The 22,301-nt window shown below is 44.8% G+C and overlaps 1 protein-coding gene across 1 annotated transcript in view; it reads left to right on the forward strand.

The window, feature by feature from the left end:
• Positions 1-219: 219 nt before the first annotated feature.
• Positions 220-22,301, forward strand: part of DMC1 (DNA meiotic recombinase 1) — a 375,853-nt gene continuing 353,771 nt past the window's right edge. Inside the window, exons 1-3 of the mRNA XM_073591924.1 lie at positions 220-366; positions 11,304-11,426; positions 11,790-11,870. Coding sequence (XP_073448025.1) covers positions 220-366; positions 11,304-11,426; positions 11,790-11,870 — 351 coding nt within the window. The remainder of the gene's footprint in view (positions 367-11,303; positions 11,427-11,789; positions 11,871-22,301) is intronic.

Consider the following 22,301-nt stretch of genomic DNA (forward strand, 5'->3'; position numbering starts at 1 on the left):
GATATTTTGGTACAGTTCCTCCGTAGTCGACAGAATTGTCCCTTGGGAATATTGTCTTTCCATTTTTTGTAGTGACAGCTTTTATAATGCTGTCACTACAAAAAATGGAAAGCCCAAAAATACTATCTACAGCATACACCTCGGGCCCACCACAAAAATGATGAGAGTTTTAACCAATCTGGGCGTTTCATCACTAGGTTCCACACCAATTTCTCCAAGATGGAGGCAATCTTCAAGAAGCATTGGCCTATTCTTCTTGAGGATCCATACCTCAAACCAGTCTTACCTAATTACCCCAGAATTACTTATAGAAAGGCTCCCAACATCAAAAACAAGATTGCACCCAGTAAACTAAAGTCTACGAAGGTAACTACACCAGCACAGGCCCATATGATTCCACTCAGGGGCATGTTCCAGTGTAAAAAAGCTATGTGCAAAACCTGTAGTTTTGTTAAGCATGGAAAGAAACATTTTTCCATGAAAGGAAAAACTTACATGCTGGGTGATTTCTATAACTGCGGTTCTGATTTTGTGGTATATGGTCTTATTTGTCCCTTTTAATCTCATATATGTGGGACGTACCATACGCCCACTAAGACAAAGATTTGGCGAACACAGGAGAAAGATGGCGGTAGGTACAAACACAGTGTCCTACGCCATTTTTGTGAACACCATACTAAATCCACAGAAGGTCTCAAAGTATGGGTCATAGAACAAATCCCAAAAAATCTCCCTGTAGCAGAAAGATTCTATAGACTATGCGAACGAGAGACCTTCTGGATTTATTCTTTAGACACTTTAAACCCTGGTGGAATTAATGAAGAGTTGGAAATCTCGACCATTTTATAATAATATTGGCTTTTGCTTCTGTATCCTGTTCATTTTAAAATATTATTAGGCCAAATAATAATAACAAAATACCTAATGAACCAATATAATAATAACAAATTTTATTGATGTAGTTTTAGCCAACTATAATTTTTTGTGGTTCCACATATCGAATTTATGCATGTATTGTATACATGTTTATGTGTATATATGTATACATGCCCAATTTGTTTATTATCCTCACAATTCCTCTCTTTACCCCTGCCATATTCATTATGTTCATTGAATGTAGTTTTTAATAATTCCCCAACAATATTCAATTTTATTGTGTGTACTAATACTCTAATTTAGTCCATCTATTTATATTTTAAAATTTTCCCCACCCCATATTTACACTTTTTAATCTTGATTCTATATATATGTGTGTATATTTGTGATAATGCATATAGATCCATTACCCAGTATTTGTGGAAAGCAAACGTAATATATTGTATATGCACATCTTAATCTCCTCCTTCCTCTTTTTATCCCTTTATTCAAGATGTTATAGTTATATATTTGCATTATTAATGTTAACCGCTAGGTGACAGTGCTGAGAAAGCACTTAAATAGGCTGCAAAAACCCATCTCCCTTAGCTTGAAAAAGGAGCGCGCCTCACAGCGCATGCTCAGAAACGCGTTGCTTAATGGCAGTACAGCCCATACCAGTGCTCTGCGTTCCAGCCCTCCATTCGACTGCCTGGCTGAGGTGCAAGCCTCGTTTTGGATCACGATCGTATCCCGGAAGTCTCCGCCGAACATACAAGCCGACAGCGGAGAGGAAGAAGGCTCCCTTCCATCGGAAAGAGTGCAGAGATCACCTATGGCAGGGGTGTCCAATCTTTTTTCCAAGAGGGCCAGATTTGATGAATAGAACATGCTTGAGGGCCGACCATTTTGCCTGACATTCTTAAACCATTAAAATTTGGTCTAAGTGTGTCCATCCGAGCACTAATACACGGCCCAACAAGAATTCTCTTGCCTTTGTGCTGTGTGTGGTGAATAGATGAGCTTGGGCGTGTTATTTGGATATACCGGATTTAATCTGCTTATAACATGCACCTTCACTTTAAAAATGAAGTTTCAGGAAAAAAAATCTTAAATTTTAAATAAAGAACTGTGAAGCAAAATAAGGGTCAGTGCCCATCAATGCAGCCTAATCAGTGCCCATCTGCGGCCCCCACTCCATTGCCATGAATGTGGCCCCCACTGTATTGACATGAATGCAGCCCCCACTGTATTGACATGAATGCAGCCCCCACCGTATTGACATGAATGCAGCCCCCACCGTATTGACATGAATGCAGCCCCCACCACATTAACATGAATGCAGCCCCCACCACATTAACATGAATGCAGCCCCCACCGTATTGACATGAATGCAGCCCCCACCGTATTGACATGAATGCAGCCCCCACCGTATTGACATGAATGCAGCCCCCACCACATTCACATGAATGCAGCCCCCACCACATTCACATGAATGCAGCCCCCACCGTATTGACATGAATGCAGCCCCCACCGTATTGACATGAATGCAGCCCCCACCGTATTGACATGAATGCAGCCCCCACCGTATTGACATGAATGCAGCCCCCACCACATTGACATGAATGCAGCCCCCACCGTATTGACATGAATGCAGCCCCCACCGTATTGACATGAATGCAGCCCCCACCGTATTGACATGAATGCAGCCCCCACCGTATTGACATGAATGCAGCCCCCACCACATTGACATGAATGCAGCCCCCACCACATTGACATGAATGCAGCCCCCACCGTATTGACATGAATGCAGCCCCCACCGTATTGACATGAATGCAGCCCCCACCGTATTGACATGAATGCAGCCCCCACCGTATTGACATGAATGCAGCCCCCACCGTATTGACATGAATGCAGCCCCCACCGTATTGACATGAATGCAGCCCCCACCGTATTGACATGAATGCAGCCCCCACCGTATTGACATGAATGCAGCCCCCACCGTATTGACATGAATGCAGCCCCCACCGTATTGACATGAATGCAGCCCCCACCGTATTGACATGAATGCAGCCCCCACCACATTCACATGAATGCAGCCCCCACCGTATTGACATGAATGCAGCCCCCACCGTATTGACATGAATGCAGCCCCCACCGTATTGACATGAATGCAGCCCCCACCGTATTGACATGAATGCAGCCCCCACCGTATTGACATGAATGCAGCCCCCACCGTATTGACATGAATGCAGCCCCCACCGTATTGACATGAATGCAGCCCCCACCGTATTGACATGAATGCAGCCCCCACCGTATTGACATGAATGCAGCCCCCACCGTATTGACATGAATGCAGCCCCCACCACATTGACATGAATGCAGCCCCCACCGTATTGACATGAATGCAGCCCCCACCGTATTGACATGAATGCAGCCCCCACCACATTCACATGAATGCAGCCCCCACATTGACATGAATGCAGCCCCCACCACATTCACATGAATGCAGCCCCCACCGTATTGACATGAATGCAGCCCCCACCGTATTGACATGAATGCAGCCCCCACCACATTCACATGAATGCAGCCCCCACATTGACATGAATGCAGCCCCCACCACATTGACATAAATACGGCAGCCCCCACCACATTGACATGAATGCAGACTCACCATTGCTGTCAGTGCAGCCTGATTCATGTCCATCTGCAGCCTTGGAGGAGACAGGGAGGGGGCGGGACGAGCGCCAACAGATATACAGGAGAAATTCCTGTTTACACGGCGGCCTCTTTAATTGAAAGTCCCGCCTCCTATGATGGACAAAACAATTGTCCAATGGCAGCGCAGGAGACGGGACTTCCTTTTACACAGGACGCCGTGTAAACAGGAAATTCTCCTGTATCCTGTACGGCGCTTGTCCCGCCCCCTCCAAGGCAGCCAGCATATCTATCTTTTATGGCCCCCGGCGCTCGGGGATTCGTTGGGGGCCACAAAAGATATATATGTCAAAATTACCAGGCGGGCCGTCCGAAACCGGACCGCGGGCCGCGATTGGCCCGCGGGCCGGACTTTGGACATGCCTGACCTATGGCTTCTACTGTTATCCCTTGTGCTGGACTAACATGTCATTACATGTGAGTGATTTTAATGGAATTTTGTCATTAAACTATACAATCTTACTAAGAGGCGCCTTTGCTGTTTTTCTCTTTTTTACCACATATATCTTCTATCCAACACGTGCTCACTCTGAGGGGTCTGAAACCCCTGAGTGAGCTCATTTCCCACTCTTGTGCCGACCGAGGAGATTGGCTTCAATATTTTCAACTGCACCATTTTTATGATGGATTGGGCAAAGAGCAGCTCTGTGGGGATCTGACTATGTTTGAGGAGCTGTGTTCTGATCAAAAATGTCCACATGCTCTTTCTAAAATATATGGAATCCTCCTGTCGCTTGCATTCCCCCATCACCCTATTTACACTTGAGACTGGGAGCGAGGCAATGACTTGGCTCCTGAGGAATGGGATAAAATCTTCTTACATTTAAATCAACTCTAGAATCCCATTCGCAGGAGCCAAATTATAAAATTATAACCAGATGATATCGATGTCCGACCTTATTAAATAAATTTAATCCGGGTACACAAGACCAATGTTGGAGATGTGGTGAGCCCAGTGGTACACATCTAAACATGTGGTGGTCCTGCCCGGTAATAAAACCATATTGGTCAACTAATATTTCATCTTAATAAAGTTCACATGTGGTGCTAAAGATAATTGATGTACAGTCTATCTGATGAAAGGAAGAGATAAGACCCCTGCACCAGCTTCAGTGTGAAATTACAGCTCACCACACCATGGTGCCAAATCCAATCTCCTTACCAGAAAGAGAGAAAATATGAGCATGTAACAGAATCTGTCAGCAACTCCAACATCAAATGCTCAATGGATGGATGTGTGTTGTGGCAGTATCGCAGGACAGGCTTACATCAATCTCCTCTTTCCAAATCGAACTGGGCTAGGACATCCGATATCCAAGTTCATAACATTCCCCCCAATCATGAGACCGGTGTCACCAACAAATGAAAAAGCACCACATAGTGAAGCCCATAGAGGAATGTTAAAGAGTTTATTAAAGGTTGTACTTACAAAAGAGTAGATAAAAACGAACATTTGATTAAAAATCGGGTATTGCCACGTCTCAGAGCGTGCATGGTTTGGACCCCGTGGGTGCAATTTCTTGAATCCCCTATATCTCTGTTTTTTATGAGTTAAAGGGATACCTGCCCCCCCCCCCATTGCAACAGTTGTTCGACCCTCTTGGTCAGACACCCTGAGTTACAAGACATCAACGTGCATGTGTATAAATTTGGAAGCTTGGCCCTTTCCTACCTTATTGGATGCCTTTTACCTTTTTTATTTTTTATTTTATTTTCTTCTTTTTTCATTCATTTTGATATCCTTCTAATTTGTTGGAAGAGATGGCAACAAATATAAAAGTAAACATTGCATTATTGTACAACTGTTTAATTACATGATAGTTTTTGCATGATTTGAGTATGATGATATATTAAAAAATGACAGTATATTCTTGGTGTTAGTTTTTAGCAGAGTATTATGGGATTGTATTTGTTATAGTGGCACATTTTTCAAAAATAAAAAAACTTATGTAAAATCTATTTGCAATACAGGTGACACTCCTAGTTTTTAATAGACTGTCTTTTTATTTTACGCTAAGATCTGGGCATATTTTAGGAGCCACAAAACTGTTGCAACAATATATATTATAAATTATGCCATACAATTAAATGTTAGTATAATATACTGTATGGCCATATATCATGATTATAAATGTTTTATAGGAAATAATAACTGTGTATTCATATTTTCTATTCATATCTTCTATTAACTTAGGAATCTTTTTTCCAAGATATTGACATGTTACAAAAGCATGGCATTGTAAGTATAAGATCTTATGGACAGTAATAATGTAGATCATGTGCCAGACAATTTTGCAAGGGTTTTTACATTTTAAAATTTATAAATATTTTTAAATGATGATCAGGTGTTTAAAGAGTCAGGCAAAATGCTAAATACACACTTGAATCGCCTGTATATGGACTGTTATACTATCTATTAGGAGGGTAAAATGATGCATGCACTCTTGCAACCCATAAACCCACTTGCTGTGTTGGCACTGGCTGGCCTTCTACTGTTATTTGGTGCTTATATCCTCCTCTAAGCAGACCCAAACCTTAACTGTATGATATTTAATTTTCTAACACAGGGGTCTCAAACTGGCGGCCCTCCAGCTGCTGCGAAACTAGGTCCCATGAGACATTGCAAGGCTGACAGTTACAAACATGACTCCCACAGGTAGAAGCATGATGGGATTTGTAGTTTCGCAACAGCTGGAGAGCCGCCAGTTTGAGACCCCTATTCTAATAGATTAGGGTGATAATTTACTAAGATTCCCGGCAAGTATGGGCGCTCTATATTTAATAGTGCCCAATTAAAGTCAGTTAAGACTTCAACTGGATGGACATGCAAATGACAAGTGCGCTATTGCCAGTGAACATGCCTGTCACATTGGCATATGCGGGAATAGTTGAAGTCAATGGGGCTCAAACCTGCAAAGTCCTCATTGAAGGCTTGTATGCAAATTATTGGCCGTAAAGATTTATGGGGATCTGGATAGTGCCTAGGGAACATGTATCAATGCAAAAAAGTTATTAAAACGATCGTATTTATAGGAACAGTGATTTTATTAATGCTTAAATTGAAACAGTAAAAATGAAATATTCCCTTAAATATCATGCCTGGGGGTCCCCTTAGTCTGCCTGTAAAGTGGCTTATATGTGCGATGCATAGAACATGATACAGCAATAATGACATTTCTAAAGGAAAATGTCATGTAAACTTGCTCGCGTCTGTAATGTCTTGCTCTTACCGGCCCCCAGAAATATGGATGAAAAAAAAAAAAAAAAAAAACGGCGTGGGGTCCCCCCCCCAGTTCATACCAGGCCCTTCGGGTGTGGTATGTATTTTAAGGGGATTCCCATGCCAAAATTTTAAAAAAATTGGCGTGGCGTTCCCCCCCCAAAATCCATACCAGACCCTTATCCGAGCATTCAGCCTGGAGGTCAGGAAAGGGGGCGGGATGAGCGAGCCCCCTCCCTCCTGAACTGTACAAGGCCGCATGCCCTCAACATGGAGAGGATGGTTTAGTGTCCCCCCTAAACACCTTGTCCCCATGTTGATGAGGACAAGGGCCTCTTCCCGACAACCCTGGCGGGGGTTGTCAAAGTCTGCGGGCTTATCGGAATCTGGAAGCCCCCATTAATGAGTATGGGGTATGCCATCCGGTGGCCACGCCCCAAAGTTATATATGAAACGTGCACCAAGGAAGCAGACAGATCGGTGGGCCGCAGCGTCTGAGAAGGGTTGCTTTTGTATCTTCAGCGTGTTGGTGGCGGCAGTGGCAGTGGAGGAAGAAGCAGGGGAAGGAGAAGACATTTTTAATAAAGGACTTGTCTTAAAGGCTATTGTCTTTTGTTAAACTACACTACTTTTTTTGGTGAATAGGTAGAGGTAAAATGTACCCATACTCATTCACATAGTGGGGGGGCCGGGATCTGGGGGCCCCCTTCCAGATTCCGATAATCCCCCCCGCCCACACACCCTGACAACCACCAGCCAGGGTTGTCGGGAAGAGGTCCTTGTCCTCATCAACATGGGGACAAGGTGCTTTGGGACAGAGCCCCCCACCCCAAAGCACCCCTCCCCCCATGTTGAGGGCATGTGGCCTGGTATGGTTCAGGAGGGGGCGCTCACTTGTCCCTTTCCTGACCTGCCTGGCTGCATGCTCGGATAATGATCTGGTCTGCTGTAGGGAGGAACAGACCCCACACCATTTAAAAAAAAAAAATAATAATTTTGGCGTGGGTTTCCCCTTAAAATCCGGACCAGACCCGAGGGACCTGGTATGCACTGCGGGGGGGCGACAACCGCACGCAGTTTTTGGTCTGGATTTTTTAATAGCTGGGTGCCGGCTATTGTAACCACTTCACTACACTACACTATTATGCAGGTCTCAGTGTACTTGGCACAATGGCTTGGTGGTGTGCACTGATGTCTACAAAGCACTCAGGTTAGGTCAAATCCCAGCCAACTTACCACTCACCTAAGGTAGCTGTGTTGGTTTTTCCAGTGCAGCGAATTTAACCCCCAAAAAAGTAAACTAACACCCTGTACGTTAACTAGTGAGTGATTTTTGGAATATGCTGCTGAGTACAATGCAAGTTTTCAATATGTGATACCACCAGTGGGATTCGAACCCATGGCATGAACCTTTGAAGCTAGCAGGGTGGGAGGGAAATTGGCACATTTCCAGGCGCAGTGGTGCAGGGATCGTGAATTGGCGCATGCAGAGGCACGCCGGCGCGAATCAACACACAAGGACACGCAGCAACGCCACACGCACAGCATGACAGTGGTGCTACTGGCCCATTTAAACCCACTGCTGGGAATAGTGCATTGCTAAATGTGAAAAAAAAGTGTAGTGCTATTATACCAAATAAGAATTAAATCATGAAAGGTGAAAAACTACTAGAAGAGTACCCTACTATACAAAAGTGTACACGTAAAAGTGCATAAGGAATTTACCTTAGTGCAAAAAAGTGACTTATATTCATATAAATAACTCATGCTAAATAGACAGCATGATATGTGAAAAATCAATCAATAAATGATCTGCTAAAAACGTGAATAAAGTCAATAAAAACAATAAAATAAAATACCTGAGTACATGAATATAAACAGTAAATAATACAATGTGAATATGAAGACCAGAGCTAGCAAGTACGTTTTAGGATTAAACAAGTACACATAATTTTAATAAGTCCAAGGATAATCCGAAACACACTTAGACAGGTAGTCATACGGCGTTGATACTCCAAAGAACTGTGATATCAAATGGGCCACCACCAATGAACAAAAGGAGGCTTACCAGATGTCGATGACCTGGAGAGGCTTACGCCCCCCAAGTCATACAGGCTTGTGAGTCAACTGACTTGATGGATAACCGGACTAAGCTGGCACGACAGATCTTGGGTCAAACCACCGACTTGGCACAGACGTTTAAGACATCCAATTTGAAGATAGTATTCCAATACGGTAAAGACTCGGTGTTCAAAATTCATGCAGAGATAAATAAAAAATTCCCATAGCGTGATACCGTTTGAATAGGGTTTATTATAAAAAAAGGTTATGAACTCACATGTTAGAGGATCATCAAAATTGGCTTGGTAAATACAGGAGCAAGAGAGGTATATGTGTGTGGGTCCACCCGACCCGCGTTACAACTAAAAAGCCGTCATCTGGGGTGCGGACCCCACAAACAATACCGCTTATAAGACCCTAATGACCCCACATGAACAGTGCTTAATACCGGAAGTAAACGTTATTTGCATCACTACTGGTTCTAAAACCGGAAGTGTAGATCAAAATTAGATGTCTACATCTAATAAGTCTAATCGGAATAGGTGTAATCTGTATGTGTCTGGAAAAACAAAACATATATCCTCCGGCATAAACAGAAAAAAGGGAGAATTAAATTTTTAAAATAAAATTACAATTTTAGAACGGATATAAAAATTGGAATTAAAATGGAGCCATGCCTCGTTGTGAAGCTCGTTCATGATGTCACTGCGTCAGATCTCCATAGCATTGTAGCTAAGAGATAGAACCATGCCTCACTCTGAAACAGGTCAAACGACGCGGCCGCTCGTGACGTCATAACCTCAAAAATGTCCTGCGCTATTTATATCTCCATCCTTCACAGCGCTGTATTGTCTTTTCCTTTCCTTTTTTAATATTGCATTGCTATTTTATCATCAGCTGCTATTTTATCATCAGTGTTCCTGTGCCTTGTGTATCCTGCTTATCAGACTTCCTGTGTCCCGACCCGGCTTGCCTTGACCTGCTCATCCTGATCTCCCAGCTTGACCCTTCAGCTTGTATTCTGACTCTGCTCCTGCTTGATCCATCATATCTGATCTCGGCTTGGCTCACGGACTCTATTACCTGTCTCCTGTGCATGACCCAACTTGCTTCTGTTTACAGTTATCTCGGACTGTCTTACTGTGTATGATCCCTGGCCTGGCTCCTGACTCTATCTGGTCTGCTCCATTGACCCGCACTTCCAGGGCCATCCAAGAACGCCTACCTTACAATGTATCCTGCCTGTTCCATCAAACTCCTGGCAACCAGCCTTCAGCAATCAGGCAACTCGTGCTTCTGTACCACTTCCAGGGGTGTACTGCACTCAGCCGCAAGGGGAACCCTCCCAGCATCTCGGCCTCATACCAGCATCTGACAGTATAAACCAGCCATGTCAAAGGCTGACGGAGGTGCTTCCCCACTGGAGGCCTTATGTCAGCAAGTCACGGCTCTCATCCAGCCCGTCCAAAGACTTCAGGAAGGTTACGTCCAATTAGAGCTTTGGCTGCAACACTTGTCAGTGACACCTGCTTCCACAGACCAAGGCCAATCCTCCGCCAGCTCTACCGCTGCCGCACCAACCCATGAACGCACTGCGGCTACTCATACTGTGGTGGTACCCCCTCCAGAACCATGAGTGGCAACACCTGAACGATTTTCTGGATTGGAAGAAGTTCAGAGCCTTCAAAAAGTCTTGTTTTACTGTACTTGGCTCTGCAACCACAAACTTTTTCCATTGAAATAGTAAAGTAGGGTTCATCATTTCATTACTGACGGATGAACCCCAAGCATGGGGCCAATGGCTTATTGGAGCAGAAGAGCCCAGTCATTAACTCCGTGGACTTGTTTTTTTTAAACCATGGCGCAGCTATTTGACGACACCCCAACGTCTGGCCACTGCTAAAGCTACTCTGCACCCTCTACAGCAGGGTCGGCGCCCTGTGGAAGACTATACAGTGGAAATCCGCAAGTGGTTCGCAGACACAGGATGCAGACCACTTTTAGGCAGCCCTAAAATATCAGTGCCAGCTGGGATTGTCTGAACCCCTCAGAGATGAGTTGGCCAAAGTTGAAACCCCCACTACTCTAGAAGGTCTCATTCAATTGGCTATACAGCTTGACAGATGCCTGCGGGAACGCCAGTCTGAACGTTCCCAAACCTTTCGACCTACCTGGATGCTGCCTATAGCACTGCCTACACCAGCACCTGTGGCTTCTATTGTATCCATGCCTGAAGCTGAACCTATGCAGATTGGCTTGGTCCATCCAGGATTGACTCCAGATGAGAGACTTTGATGCCGGCAGGTGAACCTTTGACTTTAATGCAGGGGAACTGGACTTTTCATACACAACTGCCCCATTAGACCTAGTAAGTCAACTTTACGCACTCCAGTCTACTTCCAGGTTTGTGGGTCTTCTCCAACTCATTATTCTCGCTGTCTCGTTGCAGGTGACGGGAGAGGAAGTCCAGCTTCTGGCAATAATTGACTCTGGAGCATGTAGCTGCTTCCTGGATCTGACCTTGGCAAAGAAACTCGCTGTTCGCCTCCATCGCAAAAAACAAAAACTGACAGTTGATCAGGCTGATGGCTCAATGCCCAATTCCAGGCTGTTACGCAAGAAACGGCACCTATCTTCACCTCAACTGACTCAGGCCACCAGGAGTTGTTTATAGGCTTTAATGCCCTGAGCTCTCCTATGTTCCCGGTCATCTTGGGAATCCTATGGCTACAGGCACATAACCCTCAAATTGATTGGTCCAAGAAGGAAGTTCTTTTCTCCTCTTCCTACTGCCGGCAGCATTGCCTTGTTCCTGAATCCAGAGACTTTACCAGCTGCTTGACAGTTATACCAACTTCCAGTGTGGACCAAAATATACCAGCAGCTTACCTGGAATTCCTAGATGTCTTTGATAAAAAAACACAACATCTTTCAGGAATATCTGGACAACTTTGTCATCGTCTACCTCGATGATATTCTCATATTCTCAGCTACCCTGGAGCTCCACAGAACGCACGTAAAAAAAGTGCTGTGCATCCTAAGAATGCATGGATTATACGTTAAAGCCGAGAAATGCGATTTCTAAAAAATGTAAATTCAGTTTCTGGGAGGGGGGGGGAGAATGGGTTTTTTGGTGCCGAAACTGATACGGAAAATGAAGAATACACTAGGCCGAAAACCGAAACCGATACAGAAAATAAACAGTTTTTAAAAAATATTTATATTTTTGTATAAAATTGTATATATTCGACTTTTTAATTAACCACTTGAGCCCCGGACCATTATGCTGCCTAAGGACCAGAGGTCTTTTTCCAATTTGGCACTGCGTCGCTTTAACTTTTAATTGCGCGGTCATGCAATGCTGTACCCAAACGAAATTTGCGTCCTTTTCTTCCCACAAATAGAGCTTTCTTTTGATGGCATTTGATCACCACTGCGGTTTTTATTTTTTGCGCTATAAACTGAAAAATTTTGAAAAACAATGATATTTTCTACTTTTTGTTATAAAAAAAATCCAATAAACTCAATTTTAGTCATACATTTAGGCCAAAATTTATTCGGCCACATGTCTTTGGTAAAAAAAAGTCAATAAGCGTATATTTATTGGTTTGCGCAAAAGTTATAGCGTCTACAAACTAGGGTACATTTTCTGGAATTTACACAGCTTTTAGTTTATGACTGCCTATGTCATTTCTTGAGGTGCTAAAATAGCAGGGCAGTACAAAACCCCCCCAAATGACCCCATTTTGGAAAGTAGACACCCCAAGGAAATTGCTGAGAGGCATGTTGAACCCATTGAATATTTATTTTTTTTGTCCCAAGTGATTGAATAATGACAAAAAAAAAAAAAAAAAAATTTACAAAAAGTTGTCACTAAATGATACATTGCTCACACAGGCCATGGGCCTATGTGGAATTGCACCCCAAAATACATTCAGCTGCTTCTCCTGAGTATGGGGACTTTTTGGGAGCCTAGCCGTGTACGGGGCCCCGAAAACCAATCACCGCCTTCAGGATTTCTAAGGGCATAAATTTTTGATTTCACTCCTCACTACCTATCACAGTTTTGAAGCCTATAAAATGCCCAGATGGCACAACCCCCCCCCCCCCCCAAATGACCCCATTTTGGAAAGTAGACACCCCAAGCTATTTGCCGAGAGGCATGTTGAGTCCATGGAATACTTTCTTTTTTGACACAAGTTGCGGGAAAGTGACAATTTTTTTTTTTTTTTGCACAAAGTTGTCACTAAATGATATATTTCTCACACAGGCCATGGGCATATGTGGAATTGCACCCCAAAATACATTTAGCTGCTTCTCCTGAGTATGGGGATACCACATGTGTGGGACTTTTTGGGAGCCTAGCCGCGTACGGGGCCCCGAAAACCAAGCACCGCCTTCAGGATTTCTAAGGGCGTAATGTTGTGATTTCACTCCTCACTACCTATCACAGTTTTGAAGGCCATAAAATGCCAAGATGGCACAAACCCCCCCAAACGACCCCATTTTGGAAAGTAGACACCCCAAACTATTTGCTGAGAGGCATGTTGAGTCCATGGAATATTTTATATTTTGACACACGTTGCGGGAATGTAACACTTTTTTTTTTTTTTGCACAAAGTTGTCACTAAATGATATATTGCTCAAACATGCCATGGGCATATGTGGAATTACACCCCAAAATATATTCTGCTGCTTCTCCTGAGTACGGGGATACCACATGTGTGGGACTTTTTGGGAGCCTAGCCGCATACGGGGCCCCGAAAACCAAGCACCGGCTTCAGGATTTCTAAGGGCGTTAAGTTGTGATTCCACTCCTCACTACCTATCACAGTTTTGAAGGCCATAAAATGCCAAGATGGCACAAAACCCCCCCAAATGACCCCATTTTGGAAAGTAGACACCCCAAGCTATTTGCTGAGAGGCATGGTGAGTATTTTGCAGCTCTCATTTGTTTTTGAAAATGAAGAAAGACAAGAAAAATGTTTTTTTTTTTTTCTTTTTTCAATTTTCGAAAGTTTGTGACAAAAAGTGAGGTCTGCAAAATACTCACTATACCTCTCAGCAAATAGCTTGGGGTGTCTATTTTCCAAAATGGGGTCATTTGGGGGGGGGGGTTGTGCCATCTGGGCATTCCATGGCCTCCGAAACTGTGCTAGGCAGTGAAGAGTGAAATCAAAAATTTACGCCCTTAGAAAGCCTGAAGGCGGTGCTTGGTTTTCGGGGTCCCGTGTGCCGCTAGGCTCCCAAAAAGTCCCACACATGTGGTATCCCCGTACTCAGGAGAAGCAGCAGAATATATTTTGGGGTGTAATTCCACATACGCTGCAACTGAATGGCGTACCTGAAAACAATAAAATGGTTACCAACAAAACACAGTAAACGGTAAAGTATAAAAAATCTGAAAAGCAAACATGGTAAAACATAATAACAATAAAACATTGCAGAATAGAATAGAGTAAAAAAGAGCAGAACAATAGAGAGAGAATATTTTGGTTTTTTTATGTTATATTTTTTTTTGTGTTTTTATTTTTTTTAATTTTTTTTTTAATTTTTTTTTTTTACACTTTTTTTTAGTAACTTTTAACTTTTGTAACTCGTTCCAGGTTTGGGTCTCTCAAAATGCAATGGCATCTTGGGAGACCCTGTGTTAGTGTGCCTAGTCTGTGCAGTGCTGAACCCTACGCTAATACTCAACTAATGTATGGTAGCGTTCAAAGCATTCACCCATGCAAAGACCAGGATTGCCAGGACAGGAGGGACAATAAGACCGGGTGTCACGCCTAAATCCGCGCTTGCTGCAGACACGACATCTTTTTTGGGGGGCTCGTTGGGTAGGGGTACTCGGGATGGCATAAAGAAAATGCCGCTCATGCAGCCGGCTTACTGCATTTGGTTGGGGAAGGTGAGGTAGAGCACCGTCTGGAAACAGAAGGGCTCTGACGATCTCTTCCTGGAATTTAAGGAAGGATCCAGTCTGTCCTGAAGCTCTGTATAGCACATGAGCGTTCAGCAAAGCCAATTGAAATAAATAAACAGACACTTTTTTGTACCAGCGTCTGGCCTTACGGGCAACTAGGTACGGCGCCAACAACTGGTCGTTGAGGTCCACCCCTCCCATATTAAGGTTGTATTCGTGGAGACAGAGGGGTTTCTCCACAACACCAGTCGCCGTAGGAATTTGGGTCGTCGTGTCTGCATGAAGGGAGGTGAGAACGAAAACATTCTTCTTATCTCTCCACTTCATAGCGAGCAAATTATTATACTTCAAGCAGGCTCTCTCCCCCAGCCTAAGACGGGAATCTACAAGCCGCTGGGGAAAGCCCCGGCGATTAGGTCGCACGGTGCCACATGCTCCAATCTGCTGATCAAACAAGTGACTAAAAAGTGGCACGCTCGTATAATAATTGTCCACGTACAAGTGGTACCCCTTTCCGAATAAGGGTGACACCAAGTCCCACACTATCTTGCCAGCGCTTCCTATGTAGTCAGGGCAGTTTGTCGGCTCTACGTGACTATCTTTGCCCTCGTAAACCATAAAACTATATGTATAGCCTGTGGCCCTGTCACAGAGCTTATACATCTTGACCCCGTATCTGGCACGCTTGCTGGGAAGGTACTGTTTGAATGACAAGCGGCCAGAAAATTTAATCAGGGACTCATCAATGCAGACAACTTGATGGGGGGTAAACAAGTCTGCAAAACGTTGGTTGAAGTGGTTTATGAGGGGCCGAATTTTGTAGAGCCGATCGTATGCAGGGTCTCCACGAGGATGACAGAGTTCATTGTCGTTGAAGTGCATGAACCGCAAAATCTGCTCGTATCGTGCCCTGGCCATGGAAGCAGAGAACAAGGGTGAATGGTAAATTGGGTCAGTGGACCAATATGACTGCAACTTACTCTTTTTATTCAACCCCATGAGGAGGGAAAGGCCCAGAAAGGTCTTAAATTCGGAGACCGTAATTGGTCTCCAATCTCTGGCAAGGGAGGACTGGGGATTAGCGGCGATGTGTTGACCAGCGTATAAATTGCTTTGGTCCACAATAGATCTATAGAGATCTTCGGTGAAAAACAGTGAATAAAAATCCAGTGGCGTAAAGTCAACTGTTTCCACCTGAATTCCGGGTTGACCAGTGAAAGGGGGAAGTACGGGTGCTGCAGAAGTGGTGGGTTCCCAATTCGGATTGGCCAATTGAGCAGGAAGGGCACTATGGGCACGACGGGCCTGTCTTTGTCTTCTTGGTGGCAGCGGGACACTACTAGTGCTTGCCACCTCGCCAGCTTGAACTGCACTTATGGGACTCGCCACGTCACCACGTGATACTGCAGTGCTGGATGTACGACCAGGGTGTACTAGGCCGCTGATGCTTGCCAGTTCAATAGAAGGAATAGCGGCGCTAGTACTTCTCTGCTCCATACGAGAGCCCTGCGGTTCTTGCATTTCAAGGACAGAAGAAGATTGGGGACTGGTACGCCTGACCTTAGCAGGGACCACAACTCTGTCGTCAGAGCTATCTGTCATGGAGCCGCTGTCCTCTACAGGTTCGTATTCTGAGCCTGAACTTGACAGATGAGTGACTTCCTCTTCACTATCTGTCATACTCAGAAACGTGTAGGCCTCTTCACTAGTGTACCTTCGATTTGCCATTTTGGGCTCTAAATTTAGGGGTACACTAGTGAGACTCACAGGCAAAAAAGCTCCTGACTGTCAGCGACTGTATCAAAACGCTACCAAAAAACTGTTAGCGATCGCAGGGATCAGGCCTGACTCTGCGAACGCTGCAGTTATTTGTGCTTAGTGTTTTGTAAGTGTCAGTTATCGATCGATACTGCACTTGGGTGGGCTGGGCAGGGCTGGGCCGAGGAGCAAAACGCAGGTGCTAGCAGGTATCTGGGCTGATCCCGCTAACACTGCGTTTCAGGGAACCCTAAACTGCTGGGGAGTATAGATCTGATCGGATCAGATATCGATCCGCTCAGATACTATAGCACTAAGGGAGGTGTATGCTGCGTGCGTGGGTTTTAGCGGTACTGGCGCTAACCTGACGCTGCCTGGGGCGACGCAGACCTAAGCTGACCCTAAAAATGTAATTTATATCACCGCCGGGCAATTAGGGGGTTAAACCTTTATAGGGTAATAAACGGCGGGTGCCCTAAAACTATAATAAGCTGTAATAAACTACAAAAAACAAACTAGCTAACCAGCGTCACCCGTAACACTTATACGGTGATCGCTGGTGAAAGGGTTAACTAGGGGGCAATCAGGGGGTTAAAACCTTTAGCAGGTAGTATATGGGGGTCCCTGTCGCTATAAAACACTGACAGCGAACCTATATACTTACCTCCCTAACTAGCGTCACCTGTGTCACTAATACAGCGATCAGAAAAACGATCGCTTAGCGACACTGGTGACGGGGGGTAATCAAGGGGTTAACTTTTATTAGGGGGGGTTAGGGGGGTACCCTGGACCTAAGGGGGGTACCCTAGACCTAAAGGGGGCTAACCTAACTGCCCTAACACTTGTAACTGACACAAACTGACACCAATGCAAAAAAAAAAAAAATGCTATTGTGTCAGAGTGACAGGGGGTACAGGGGGGTGATCGGGGGGTGATGGGGGGTGACAAGTGTGCCTGGCGTGTTCTACTGTTAGTGTAGTGTTGTGCAGACTTACTTGATGTCCTCTCTCCTCGGCGCCGGATCAAAAAGACCGACTCGAGGAGGGATGACATCACTTCCTTTCCCTCTGTTTACATTACAGAGGGAAAGGAAGCATTCTCATTCGCCGGGAGCGATCGGGAGGGGGTGGTCAACAATGGATGGCCTCCCCCTCACCTCTCATCGCCCGGGAAGAAATGGCGACCGCCTCGGGCACCGGGGGGGGGGGGACCGATCGGACCCCCCACCCGCGGAAGGCAAATCACGTATATGTACGTGATTTTGCCTGTCCGTGCCACCTTGCCGACGTAAATCGGCGTGAGGCGATCGTCAAGTGGTTAATATCATCAATTTAAATTATTATGAATTTATTGTTGGCCATTATTGGCACTTTTGGTGCAAGAAAAGTGCAAGAAAACTCCGTCCCCAGTCTAACCATCTGATACAGGAGTTGGTCAGAGACTGCAGACATGCTACAGGAGATGGTCAGAGACTGCAGCCATGCAACAGGAGATGGTCAGAGACTGCAGCCATGCTACAGGAGATGGTCAGAGACTGCAGCCTTGCTACGGGAGATGGTCAGAGACTGCAGCCTTGCTACAGGAGATGGTCAGAGACCTCAGCCATGCTACAGGAGATGGTCAGAGACTGCAGCCATGCTACAGGAGATGGTCAGAGACTGCAGCCATGCTACATGAGATGGTCAGAGACTGCAGCCATGCTACAGGAAATGGTCGGAGACTGCAGCCATGCTACAGGAGATGGTCAGAGACTGCAGCCATGCTACAGGAGACGGTCAGAGACTGCAGCCATGCTACAGGAGATGGTCAGAGACTGCAGACATGCTACAGGAGATGGTCAGAGACTGCAGACATGCTACAGGAGATGGTCAGAGACTGCAGCCATGCTACAGGAGATGGTCAGAGACTGCAGCCATGCTACAGGAGATGGTCAGAGACTGCAGCCATGCTACAGGAGATGGTCAGAGACTGCAGCCATGCTACAGGAGATGGTCAGAGACTGCAGCCTCACCCGTGCCCGGATCAGAGCGGCGATCTCCATGTGTCCTGGAGCTGTGATCTCGCTGCAGAGACCACTTTTATCTGAAAGCGGACTGCTTTTTATCTGAAAGCGGACCGGTGTAATGGTAGCTATCTGCTGCCATAACGATATCCCCTCTTCAAAGTATTGACGTATAACGACGGTGGGCAGTCCGTAAGTGGTTAACCCAGCGCTCATTTTAGTATTTACTATAACTCTTGGTAAAAAAGGCATTGAAGTTAAAATGGGTAGTTTGCATGTCTGAGCATGCTCAGTTGTGCTGACACCTAGTTGTAAAGAGACAGGGAATTCATCTCTTCTCAGACTCTTCTCAGAGCCTATTGAGCATACCCTGGCTCGGTCACCACAAAACTACAAAACTGAAGAAAAAAACAATAAATATATATATATATATATATATATATATATATATATATATATATATATATATATATATATATATATATACACACACACACAATAAAACAACTAACCACTGTACGCTCAACCACCTGAGCAGAATATCCAAAGCAATCCTCCAATTCTAAATATACCCTACAGAGCTTACTGTAGTTATTTATGAAATGAAGTGCACATTACAATTACATATTCACATTCCCCTCTCCCCATAACTATTGATCGAGCAACCCAGGGAAGCCTATGAGTTCAGAGATGCAATTCTCAGTACTTAATAGAGCGTTACTGAACTTCTCCTGATCAAGTGAGAATGTGAGGACATGGGTGCGTCTCACGGGGGGGGGGCCTGACCATGTCTCTGTCGGAGTGCACGAGGAGATCCGGGGAAAGCCGTGATGGTCCCGCTGAGCGAGAGGCAGCGGTACACCCACATACGAAGAGCCAGCACTTGCACGGAGGTCTGTCAGAGATCCCCCACTCAGCTTACGAGATAGACAGACCACTGGGCTTCCGTGGAATGCCGGAGAACTGAGACCTTCGCCCCCCCCCCACCGTTACCTCCCGCTGGATATTGCTGACTGGAGTTAGACCCCGGTTCAGCGTCAGGCAAAACAGATGCCCGGGTTAGACAAGAAGTTGAAGGAGAAACTGGGGAACAGCTCCACTGAGGATGTTTGGAATCTAAGAGAGACGCAATGGCGGGCTGAATACTCGGAGGGAGCCATAGCAGGGTGAAAAGTAGGACGGAACGGAAGTTGCGGATGAAGTAGGGTATCATTGCAATTGAGCTATGATTTGAACTGTGCTTGATTCTGAAAATTGCATTTATCTGCCGATACCAGTATACATCTATGAACAGTCGCATTTACCTGCATTGGCTTGCATATACCAGAGTGTCCCAGCATATACCAGCACAGACCTGTTAAGATTAGCGGATGCCTGCTTTTAACCGCAACCTGTACTGGCATTTACCAGCAAATTACTATAAGTACCTACACATGCCCTGAATAGGCCTGGAAAGTGCTACAGCATATATAGCACATACTTGCATATCTTTGCATAGACCTGTACATCTTTGTACTTAAATAGCAAATACTAGCGACAGCCGCAATTGTTGCTTCATTTGAACATACCAGCACAAGCCTGCCTATATCAGCGTTGGACTGTATTCACCTGCAGAATGCCAATATTTATTTGCATTACAGGGAAAATATAAATACAGTGAGTGAACCTGAGACAAGTAGAATGGATGAACTGAGTGAAGGAGCCCAAATTACAACAAAAGTAGAAATGTCAGATGTTTTTGAGATTAGAAAACTCAATTAAAGGAGAAATGGTGTGGAAGAGATGGAAGAGCGAACAGACTATCAGGTCCAGGAATTTAATAAACTTAAAGATCAAGTAAGAACAACACAAATGGATCAAAGAAAAATTCTTTACAAATAGGAAGACCAGGAAAATCAAAGTAGAAGACAAAACCTGGGAATTTGTGCTCTTCCAGAGGAAAATTGCGAAGATCATGAAGTTAATATTTAACCCCTTGCTGGACAAAGGCGTTGATGAATGCCTCAAGATCGATAGAATCCACCGGATTAGAAAACCTAAAAATATAGTAGCGGACCGCCCTAGAGATATTATAGTCAGATTCCAGAAGTATGAAGAAAAAGCAGAAATTTGGGGTAAATTGAGGGGAAGACCTCCTATAAAATACGAAGGGGCGGAGCTCCAAATCTTTACAGACTTAGCATTGGAAACACTTGTCAGGCGACGACTCCTTAAACCACTCCTAGAGCAAATGCGCACATCAAATATCAAGTACAATTGGGGATTTCCGGCATGCTTGATAGGCTATAAAGATGGTAGCTCCTCAAGACTAAGGTTTCCGGAAGAGTTACAAGATTTCTGTACCAAGTTGGACTTACAATTTCCACTGATACCAGCCTGGTTGGAGGGAGAAAGTTTCCTTTAGGATGATGGACATTTTCGAAAGTTCTTTTTGTTGTTGTAGAAAGTGTTCCAGAACTCAGAAAAATAGGGAGGGGGGTGTGCGGGGGTGGAGCGGGGTGGGTGGGAGAGGGGGGTTAGGGTGTAGTGAAGGGGGTCTGAGAGCAGCTACTCCGGGATCGCTGGTGCGTTCCCTGCACGTCCCCCCTGCACTCAGGGGGGATTAGGGGAGGATGGGAATTGGAGGCAGGGTCAGAGCCTCACCTCAAGAGTGGAGAACCATTGGTGGAAATGAAGTTCGGTTCCACTAATGGTTCAGAGGCCAAAAAGAGGGTGGGGAGGGGGTAGGGGATGGGGGAGGCGGGAGGTGAAGGAAGGGGGGAGCGGGGGGGAAGAGGCACCTCTCAACTAAGTATGGCAATTACTAACAGAGGATAAATATTACATGACATATAAGGTCCGCGAACTGAACACTCCCACTAAGAGACATAAAATCTTGAAAGAAATAAAATCATATGGTATAGAAGTAGTATTCCTACAGGAGACTCATCTCTCACAGGATACAAACGTTAAAGTATTTTCAAAAAACTTCCAGACATGGTATTATGCCGACTCGACATCAAAAAGAGCTAAAGGGGTGGCAATTGGATTCACCGCTGGGGTACGGTTCAAATTGGAGGAAAGGATGACTGACCCCGAAGGCAGATACCTCTTTTTGAGGGGCTGCCTAGGTGAAGTGGAATGTACATTTACAGACATATATGCCCCCAATTTGAACCCAATAAAATACCTGAAAGAGGTTATGAAGAAATTAATGGATTTTAGGAAAGGAAACGTGATAATGACTGGAGATCTGAACTTTTGCTTGGAACCCGGATTGGATAGCACGTCCCGTGTGCAGGGGACTAGAAATGTATCACTAGGAATGATTAAACAGAAAATGCATCAACATCAACTGTCAGATGCATGGAGGATCATGCATCCCAAAACGCAAGATTACACTTTTTACTCCCCTGTACATGGGATGTACACTAGAATTGATTACATAATGGTAGATCATAAAGCATTGGAGTTGGTAACTGAAACAAATATAGAAATATCTACGCTATCCGATCACTCCCCAGTAACTATGAAATTGAGAGTAACTGGAATACAAAGACCAACTCACTCCTGGCGTTTAAATGAATCATTAATAAAAAATAAGAAAGAAGTAGAAATGGTCCAAAAGGAGTTGAAGCACTATTTTTGGTCGAACGACACAAAAGAAATTTCATCTGCTACCCTCTGGGAGGCCCACAAGGCCTACATTAGAGGCATCCTCATTTCTATAGGGGCGGGGGAAAAAAAAGAGAGAACATAAAATATGAAATTAGCAATAGATGAAATAT

Source organism: Aquarana catesbeiana, linkage group LG07 (assembly GCF_042186555.1).
Source record: "Aquarana catesbeiana isolate 2022-GZ linkage group LG07, ASM4218655v1, whole genome shotgun sequence".
Lineage (NCBI taxonomy): Eukaryota > Metazoa > Chordata > Amphibia > Anura > Ranidae > Aquarana > Aquarana catesbeiana.